Source organism: Ciona intestinalis, chromosome 13 (assembly GCF_000224145.3).
Source record: "Ciona intestinalis chromosome 13, KH, whole genome shotgun sequence".
Classification (NCBI taxonomy): Eukaryota; Metazoa; Chordata; class Ascidiacea; order Phlebobranchia; family Cionidae; genus Ciona; species Ciona intestinalis.
This window is the reverse complement of record NC_020178.2, coordinates 1,414,100-1,424,646: the sequence shown is the minus strand read 5'-3', so window position 1 is coordinate 1,424,646 and position 10,547 is coordinate 1,414,100. Positions and strand designations below refer to the sequence as shown.

At 34.3% G+C, this 10,547-nt stretch overlaps 1 protein-coding gene across 3 annotated transcripts in view; it reads right to left on the bottom strand.

Annotated features, from left to right (window-relative positions):
- Positions 1 to 2,217: 2,217 nt before the first annotated feature.
- The window catches only part of LOC100184982 (solute carrier family 15 member 2-like), a 19,138-nt gene continuing 10,808 nt past the window's right edge, over positions 2,218 to 10,547 (bottom strand). For 2 of the 3 annotated variants that reach the window (XM_026837416.1, XM_018814637.2), the window contains 11 exons: positions 10,132 to 10,266; positions 9,579 to 9,700; positions 9,139 to 9,220; positions 8,214 to 8,369; positions 7,684 to 7,848; positions 7,291 to 7,337; positions 7,143 to 7,235; positions 6,693 to 6,801; positions 5,368 to 5,508; positions 4,328 to 4,435; positions 2,218 to 3,045 (listed from right to left, as the gene is read on the bottom strand). In XM_026837416.1, the coding sequence (XP_026693217.1) occupies positions 2,782 to 3,045; positions 4,328 to 4,435; positions 5,368 to 5,508; positions 6,693 to 6,801; positions 7,143 to 7,235; positions 7,291 to 7,337; positions 7,684 to 7,848; positions 8,214 to 8,369; positions 9,139 to 9,220; positions 9,579 to 9,700; positions 10,132 to 10,266 (1,422 nt within the window). In that variant the 3' untranslated portion in view covers positions 2,218 to 2,781. The remainder of the gene's footprint in view (positions 3,046 to 4,327; positions 4,436 to 5,367; positions 5,509 to 6,692; positions 6,802 to 7,142; positions 7,236 to 7,290; positions 7,338 to 7,683; positions 7,849 to 8,213; positions 8,370 to 9,138; positions 9,221 to 9,578; positions 9,701 to 10,131; positions 10,267 to 10,547) is intronic. The other variant, XM_026837415.1, reaches the window with a different exon arrangement.

Below are 10,547 nucleotides of genomic sequence, written 5' to 3'. Positions count from 1 at the left end.
TTAGAGGTTAACCAGTTCACTTTAAATGGCGCCCACAATAGTGTGTTTAACATTGTGTATACAACATAGTTAAACTTTAAAACTGTTGTTATATTATTGAGCAATTTAAGTGCTTTATATTTAGTGTGCAGTAAATCATGTTGTAGCGCAATGCACCTTAACCCTCGGTTACAATTCACAAATGGTTAACTATTTGATGTGGTTTCGTGGCTACAACAGTGGTTAATTGCCTTATATATATACATATCTATATATATATGTGTAGCAACTTTATGCTTGTATAAAGATGTGGAAACAGTGGTTTCGGAAATAAGGTTCCTAAATCATTTAAATAATTCACTAAGTTACATACATGGTAACTCGTTAGCCGGCACGAGGTGTATAAAACAGAACACCTATGTTATAACGATTGTCGTTGCCCTGCTATGCGAAGATAAATAAGTTACATGGGTGGTAACTTGTAAGCGTGCATAAGGTGTATGAAACAGAACATTGGTGTTATAACGACCGTCGCTTTCCAGCTACGCAAGGATAAAGTAAGTTACATTCATTAGATCAAAGGTTACGCATTGTTAAGTTAAGCTGTAAACTACAAACAGGGTAAAAGGCAAGCATCTCCATTGTAGTGATATATTTACCTAATACTTGTGTCACCACATAAGGTTGCAGCACTAGTAGTGTAAACATCCTGCATGAACATGCCTAGACCAGTAAAGCAGGCCTAGACTAATAATTAACTTGCAAACAGTGTAAATATTTACCTGTGCATACGTTCTCTGCACGGATGGGGACAAACATTGTATAATAATTTACCAAAAGTTTTGAGCTATGCGAAAACATTATGGGAGGATTTATTGCTTCTAAAGGTCAATTGTGGGGATTAAAGACTTGTTTGTCATCTGCATAGTTGGGTAAAGTCCTTGTGTATGAAAAGTTGTGGTCTATGGGTACATGTGTGTATAGCATAAAAAAGAACTATTTTATAACTTAACAATGAGCCCATGCGTCTGTTGTATAAGAAGACACCCATGTTATAACTCGACAGTGAGTATGAGGTGTATGAATACATCATATGTGTCTGGTGTATAAGAAGACACCCATGTTATAACTTGACAGTGAGCATAAGGTGTATGAATACATCATATGTGTCTGGTGTATAAGAAGACACCCATGTTATAACTTGACAGTGAGCATAAGGTGTATGAATACATCATATGTGTCTGGTGTATAAGAAGACACCCATGTTATAACTTGACAGTGAGCATAAGGTGTATGAATACATCATGTGTGTCTGGTGTATAAGAAGACACCCATGTTATAGCTCGACAGTGAGCATAAGGTGTATGAATACACCATGTGTGTTTGGTGTATAAGAAGACACCCATGTTATAACTCGACAATGAGCATGAGGTGTATGAATACACCACATGTGTCTGGTGTATAAGAAGACACCACATGTGTCTGGTGTATAAGAAGACACCACATGTGTCTGGTGTATAAGAAGACACCACATGTGTCTGGTGTATAAGAAGACACCCATGTTATAACTCGACAGTGAGCATGAGGTGTATAAATACACCACATGTGTCTGGTGTATAAGAAGACACACATGTTATCAGTCAACCCAACAGTGAGCATAAGCTACATTAATACATATAAACAAAATGAACCATCCAAACACAGTTACCATACAGAACAATCATGAACGCGTTTATTCCCAAAATATGAAATATGTGACGGTAAAACTATGTACATAAGATTGAGGATGTTTCTACATTGCAATAAGTACATAAAGAACAGAAAATGAACGATGTCTGGAAATCCCAGTAAACCATGGTTCCAAAACATGGGATATCACCCAGTGTTAAAAATTGGGTTGACGTGTTACGCATATGACCCGCTTTTATAAATTCCAGATTATGTTACAAATGCTACTGATCTGATGGCTTATTTTAGCTTGTATAGTAAAGTGGTGATCAATACATATATTTATATAGAGCATTAAATTTGCATTGAGAAAAAGTTTTCTTTGAGTGAAAAAGTTTGTTAAAAACAAAAAGCTTTGTTGGTACCTTTGCATTGTAGCTTAAGACAATAGAATTATAAGCAGTAAGTACCATGCTGATTTAGAACGTTAAAATAAACGTTAATTACCATATTTATACAAATATACAGAAATAAAAGTTAATTAAATGACAGGCATTTTCACCTGGCCCACAAGATACTTTACTACATTATAGCGTAATGTGTTTTTACTATAGTGCAACCCATTTACAAAGTACTAGGTGGAAAGTGCTCGTGCTACTTTACATTTACACTGTTGAAATACATGTCAAAATAAACGCATTCAAAACCAGAGTTGTACCTTTATATCATAGGCATATTCTGTATAGGTGAGAATTTAGCCCAAAAAGTTGGCTCGTTACCCAAAAAATAATATATAATTCGTAATATCGGTAAAATAGTTATGCGTTTTAATGTAATTAACAAATATTGGGTTAAATATAACAGAAACTAATCCAAAATCAGCTCAATACCCCATAATACATTAACTTAAAGTTGGCCTTTACCCCAAAATAGGTTTTTGGCAAAATACCCCCAAAATAGTTTTGGTATAAAACAAGCCATTACATATTTAATAGTTGGGGTTGGGTTGACACACAGGTCAAATGTCATAAAACAATTTTATATTTTAATAATAACAACTGGAATACTTGAAAATTACCCAATACCATCTATGTTTTCTACAAGCATCCTATCTACCACCTACCACACCCCAACCTATATCGCCGTATTGTGCTCAAAACCTCCATTAGTGACCCCATTTACGCCACCATTTTTGATCTCAACATCTGATAGCTCTGAGAGCTTTCTCTTCTTATCTTCAATAACCCCACCATTGAATCCATCTTCTTCTAAATGAACCCCATCTTCCTCAGCCTCGTAAAATTCCGATTCGTCAACATATTCGTATCTCATTGAGAGAATCACAAACAAGATGGCCGCTACACCAATTAGACCCGCAAACAGGAAATATTCATCCGCCTACAGTAAGTATTGGTTCAAAAGATATTTCGTTTAAAGATATTTAATTATTAGATTTGAGACTCCAATTGTGGTAATTAGACCCGCAAACAGGAGATATTCATCCGCCTATAGAGTTTTTAAGATATTCAACAATGGACATTTAATCAACAAGAGACAATTTAAATTTTTAATTGCGTTTTCAAAATAAATTTAAAATTTTTTTTTAAATTACAAACCAATTGGACCCTCGAAGAAAAAATATTCATCCACTTTGAGTTAAGGGTTGTTTTAAAACATCGCGTAAAACATTTGGATGGTTAATTTGTAATGCCAACCAAAAGGAAGAATATTGAATGGAAGATTTGAATTAAATGGTTGATTTTGATTGGTTAATGATAAGATTGCTGTATTCTGATTGGTTCTTGATTCAACTGCTTGAATGTGATTGGTTGAATTGCTGATTCAAATATTTAGTAACTTGACTTTGATTGGCTACCTTTTCAACTGGTTTTGATATTTAAAAAAACAACTGTTATAGGCCGGCCGCAAACTATATAAAAATTAACACCTAGGTATCCTTAAATTTGAATACAAGCGCCTAACCACTAATCCACAGTGCCAAAATAAAGAGAGAGAACTCAACATAGATTACAATTTAGGGCACATCTGCACACCTATGCAACCCGTGAATAGGCGCCTAAGTATATGTGTACACCCTCAATGTATAAGCAGTAACAATACAATAATGAAAATGGGTTTCCTACATACGTCATGAATGTCAGAAAAACAAAATATCCACCCATGACCATTATAAATAAACTGATAGCAAACAATGTTCTCTGTTATGTCATAATATGTACTGAAGTAATATATGAAGTAATTTGCCACAAAGTAAATAGTCACATATTAACTTTATGAGTAATATTGTTATGATGGTATAGGAATTCTGACAAAACAATTAGTGAACAACAATTCTAATAAGCTCTGTTAATATAATACACCTTACAACTCATGGAAGCTAGAAACTAAAGCCCCACAAGGCCTCGTTGGAGTAAAAGACAGCAGTTTTTTTCGAGTTGCCCTACTTAGTCAAGCTCTCTATTTCTGACGCATTTGATATTTTGAATTGTCAAGCACAGGCTGTCAATTAAAACATGCTGTATATAACAAAATATACCTATTATCTTTAAAAATGCTAAATTTTAATTATTGAAAACATCCCTTTTATAATTACTAAAAAATCCTGCATTATTTATTTAACAAAATTGCCGCATCATGATCATTAAAAATGCTTAGTCACCTGATTCGGGATAAGTTTTGCTTCAGCCACGATAAGGACGATAATGTTGCCGATAGAAACCGTGAGAAGCCATAAGGATTGGAGGATTGACTTCATGCTCGGCGGGGCCTGTAGTAGAAATTAATATTGAATATTTTAATAAATGAAACTTATTTACTACAGTACCATTGAATTAATGAATCTAACTAATATTGGGGTAATGTGGTGATTTTTTTTTGGCAGGGCAGAATTAATGTATGTAACTTTGTGGGTGATTACTTTTAATGTGGGTGACAATTTAGTCAACCCATAAGTGACCACTGGGTTGGAGCAATTGTCATTAAGTGTCTTGCCTAAGAACAGAAAAGAACACAATAATATATGTAACTTAGAACACAATAATATATGTAACTTAGAACACAATAATATATGTAACTTTGTGGGTGATTATTTTTTAATGTGGCTGACAATTTAGTCAACCTATAAGTGACCACTGGGTTGGAGCAATTGTCATTAAGTGTCTTGCCTAAGAACACAATAATATATGTAACTTAGAACACAATAATATATGTAACTTTGTGGGTGATTATTTTTAATGTGGCTGACAATTTAGTCAACCCATAAGTGACCACTGGGTTGGAGCAATTGTCATTAAGTGTCTTTCCCAGGGACACATAATCACGTAATAAAAAATACAATTTTACATTAATAACATAATACTACAGAATAGTTCTATTCAAATAAACAGACTGATGATTCAGGTTATTGGTGAAATATATCTTTGGTAGACCATTAGTTAATAGATTATATATATTTTTTTTTACTACGTATTTAGTACCACTTGGTGTATTCTTATGATGCAACGAGAATTGTCCAACAATATGATTGCTATAACAGGGTCACATTTACAAAACATATCGCAGTTAACTTTCAATTATTAATATTATACCTTCTTTCACTTTGAATACTTCGAACTATTTAACTTTGTATTGATATTATGATGCAATAATAAATATTGAATATGATGTAACAATAAACATTATGAGGTCATAATTGCTAACCTGACTGTAGGAAAACTCAAGGCCAGTAACAGATAAGAAAACTTCGCCCAAAGTAATTATAAAGTACTGCGGTATCATCCAAAATATGTTGACATCATTTCGGTATACATCCGTGTACTTATCAAGCTCGTACTTGGTTTGCTGTAAAGTTACAAGTATATACATATATAGTGTTTCTATATAAGTTTATGCATGCGCCAGAATACACCAAATTTACCAACTACAAACTACAAGTAGTTTTTTTCACATACGGTGTGTGGGTAAGATCTGGTGCTACGAAAACGTAACAGACAAAAACCAAGCACAACAAATTGTTATAAAAGAGATATATTTCGCCTAAACGACATCGTCAGTCTCTTTTTAAAAAGCATCCTTTTTTTGTTAAATTTAATTCTATTTTAGTTCTACTTTTTTAAAATTCAATTTGAAAAAGAGAGTGACGATGCCATTGGGCAAAATATATCTCTTTTATAACAATTTGTTGCGCTTGATTTTTGCCCATAAGTATTTATAGCACCAGATCCTTACTGTATTTTACGCAAGAATCGTTCAACTCTATGAGCACCAGATCAGGGTCAGATTGGCAGAATTTATTACAGTTCTATTGGAAAGTAGTTTATAGTTTTTGGCTGCACTTTGTGTGTTGTATTTTGTTACATGTAGTTATACATGTGTGTTTGGTTATAGTTTAACATTACCGGATACTAGATTGCATTGCAAATATTGTGATAACGTTATCAATAGAGATTGAGCTGATTTAGTTAATTATTAAGTAAAGTAGTGATAACATAAGCTTATTGCTGGGAAGATAGGATATGTATCGTTCTCATGGAGTATTTACATAGGCCGAGCTGGCAAGGGAAGATCTCCCATCCATTACCATTAAAGGCATTATTAATGAACCAACTTTGACCTAAAACCAATGTCCTCTGGCATGCCTTACTATAGGACCTCACCCATATAGAATAGAATGTGCATATACAATGTTGGGGTAATGAGCCAACTCTGTCCTAAATCCCAGCCCCCATAGCATGCCTCACTGTAGGACCTCACCGATATAGAATAGAATGTGCATATACAATGTTGGGGTAATGGGCCAACTCTGACCTAAATCCCAGGTCCCATGGCATGCCTCACTGTAGGACCTCACCGATATAGAATAGAATGTGCATATACAATGTTGGGGTAATGGGCCAACTCTGACCTAAATCCCAGGTCCCATGCCGTGCCGTGCCACACAAAAAGATCTCACCCATATAGAATACAATAGAAAATGAAGTCATAGACTAATAAAACATCACAAAACATATTATGACATCACTTACAGGGTCTTCTCGGAACACATAGGTATAAAGAGCTCCAGTGAAAACTTCGTAACTGAACGTGTAAGTTTTATTGGCAAGTTCTTCGTTTACTACAATATCTATTTCATAACTGCAATGAATGGATAGGTTTTAGAACCAAGTGTTAAACTCTTATAGTCTTTAATTAATGAATGTAACTTGGTGGTGTAACGACAGTTATCATAACATGGGTGTTCTGTTTCATACACGTCATGCACACTTACGAGTTACCATGTATGTAACTTTTTGAATGAATGGATGAAACTTATTTATCCTCGCAGGCAGGGGAACAAAAGTCGTTATAATATAACACAGGTGTTGTTTCATACACTTTGTGAGCTGTTATAGTCATGCCTGCTTATCCACACACACTGGCACACTGCAATAGCTTCAGCAACTTGACTGTGGGCATAAACACAACAACCATCTCACCTTCCTTTATGTTTTTCTGGTAAATATAAAGATCCGTTCACTTCAATACTTTGTGCTCCAATATTAATGGGAAAATTTGCAGCATTCACGATCCTATAATAACAAGTGTGAGTTAACAATGCATAGTTCTAGAATATACCATTATTACCTCACAAAGGCTTTTCCACTGTCAGATTTCTCAGTGTGGTGGGGAGCCTGTTTGAAAAGTTAAATATTATGTCTGCTGCTTATTAAAAAAGGGTTAGATCGTAGCCTATTGCACGCTATGCATAGTGGCTTTATATACTTTATGTTAACTGCCAGGTTATAACATGGGTGTTCTGTTTCATACACCTCGCACCAGCTTACAAGTTACCACATATGTTACTACTGTGTGGGTGATTATTTTTCTGTATGGCTGACAAATTAGACAACCATTTAATAACCACACATCAAACATCTAAATATATATGTTGTGTATAACAGACAGAAAGCCTGTCCTTAAAAAATGACAAATAAAAAATTGCCAAAAGATATATATAACGAATAAGTTACCACTCACATAAAATGACTTTAATGTGTCCCCATTATCGCTAATTATCAAGTCCATTGCTTCTTTACCGTACAATGGTTCAGATACAATGCCCTTCTTATTAGAATTGTCCATACACTCATACATTGCTATGAATGGTTGGGGGTGTATGATGTCTTCTTTTGTGTTGGTGAACTGAAAGAAATGTTTTTTTGTTTAAAATCCGGGACAACATTAAAAAAATGGAGTTGTTCCATTGATTAATGTGGTGAATATGAATGCAATATACTTTTGGCTCTGCTTGTTGGTATAGACACCTAACAGCAAGATAAAATCTGGGGTGACATTGTTAAAATGCAGTTACACTCATAGTTGTCAAACATAGGGAACCTCATTGATTAATGTGGTGAATGCAATATACTTTGGCTCTGCTTGTTTGTATAGACACCTAGCAGCAGGGTAAAACCTGGGGTGACATTGTTAAAATACAGGCACACTCATAGTTGTCAAACATAGAGAATCTCATTAAATAATTATAATAAACCAAAGTATATTCTCACATTAGAAGGACCGATCACAATCCCACCCCCGCTCCCAGTTTCTTCATCCAGGGCCCAATTTTCCAGATCAATATTAAGGCTGAGATCGCATCGCGCGGAGTTGATCACACGTAGACTAGTTTGGCCATTTGTTTCCGGGACTTTAGTCAAGTTCTCCTGTAAATATAAGTATAGTAATTTTGAATTTTTAACAAAATTTTAGGTGCTAAATGCAGTTAAAATGTTTGGCCCTATGTTTCAAGAACTATAGTCAAGTGATCTTGTAGATAGAATTGTAGCCTGTGGGCGCCACGCTTTTTTGTATTTTTAATATTTTTTTATTTTGTTTTTTTCTAGTTTTCCTGTAGATGTGAATATAAGTGCCACTGTCACATTTGTGTATTTTTAACAAAATATAGGGTGTTAAATGCAGTTACACTCATATAGTTGTGAAAAAATGTTTTGTGCATTATTTTGTATTTTTGAAAAATTTACTAAGTTAAAATGCAGTACACTGACAATATTTTGAAGGTTTTAATGTTAAAATATAGTAAGTGACAGACTGGGATGTATTCTATTACTTATTAATGTTATCAAATTACCCCAACACCCAGGGTGTTTTCTATTAATATAAATAGACTTCACTATGTTAAATTTTTAACAAAATATCTGGTGTAAAATGCAGTTAAGAAATACCAATATAGGACCCCACACACATATGCTATAATATAACATAAACTAGTAATAGGCTATATCCCAGACTATCACTTACAACAAGTGAACTATTTATATAGTATAAAGCTAAATCAATTTAAATCAACTTACATCAATCATCATTTTTACACCTGAAATTTTGTTAAAAATTAAAAAAAAAAGTTAAAAATTTAATTTTCCTATGGCACACCCCCACCCTCACTCTGGCTTAAATCAATTTAAATCAACTTACATCAATCATCATTTGAACTAAAGCAGCAACAACGAAAGCAAGTCCAGCAAGTAGCATACCAAGTGTCATTCTTCGCAGGGGTCTGGAGGGAAAGAACAGTTTAATAAATTAAAAACATAACAGAGTGGGGGTATAATAGAGTGAGGCAAGCCATAGGAGCTGAGATTTAAGCCAGAGTTGGCCCGTTACCACAACATTTTATATGCATTCTATTTTTATATGAGTGAGGTCCTATCAAATGTAGGCCAGAGTTGGCCCTTTATCCCAATATATGCACCTTCCATTCTATATGGGTGAGGTCCTACAGCGAGGCGTGCTATGGGACCTGGGTTTTAAACCAAAGTTGCTCATTACCCCAACATCGCATATTATGCTTTATTAAACCCATTACCCCAATACTGAGATAGATATGTACTAAGTAATTACAAAATACAACTTACGTGAAATTGATCTTAAAGTGTCGAAGACATGGGTATAAAGTAACTTCAAATAATGGAATAAGCGTAACGATCATTAGTGGGTTGCATATCTGCATTTGATCTGGTAGTACACGTAGACTCCCCTGTGAGGTAAGCATTATGTAACAATGGATATTGTGATATGTAATATTAAGTTTTGTGACTGAATAAATGGAGCGTTAGTGCAAGACACATTGGTATTTTTGTCAGCTAGTTTTTACAAAGTGTCAACAAAACAATAACCTTGAATTGGTTGCACCACTTTTCACAGATGTTCTACCAAGATTAACTGTATATATAGTAGAAAGGTGTCCCAGTTAAGTTGTATTTGACCAACACTTCAATATTTTTCACATTTAGTTTTATGAAAATTGCCCCAAACAATAACCCTAAATTAGTTGCACCACTTAATTGTCTACATAAGCTATGTGACATTTTTCCCAAAACCATATCTTTTCGGTGGCAAATTTATGGTATTTGCCACGTGCCACCGTAAATTTCGTACACCATTATACATTTTATATACACCACTTACCACATAACCATCCATTCTCACAGCTTGTAATGTCCACCTTGATCCTTGTTGGTCAAATAAAGTCCAGAATAAAGGAAGGGGAATGTAAAGGACCACAATACGAAGGACATACTTTATATCTCGGACAAGTTTCGCCTGTAAATATAATTGAGAACTTCTTTAATTTATTTAAAAGTTTGGTTTACGCATTTATCCAAAGTTTGACAGCAGTTTTAATACAGTTATTAGATACTTTTATTGAAATACCAGGCTGGTGATGCCATTTTAAGGATATATCTGTCTTATAACACTGAAATACCAGGTTGGTGATGCCATTTTAAGAATATATCTGTCTTATAACAATGAAATACCAGGATGGTGATGCCAGTTTAAGGATATATATGGATTATAACAATGAAATACCAGGATGGTGGAGA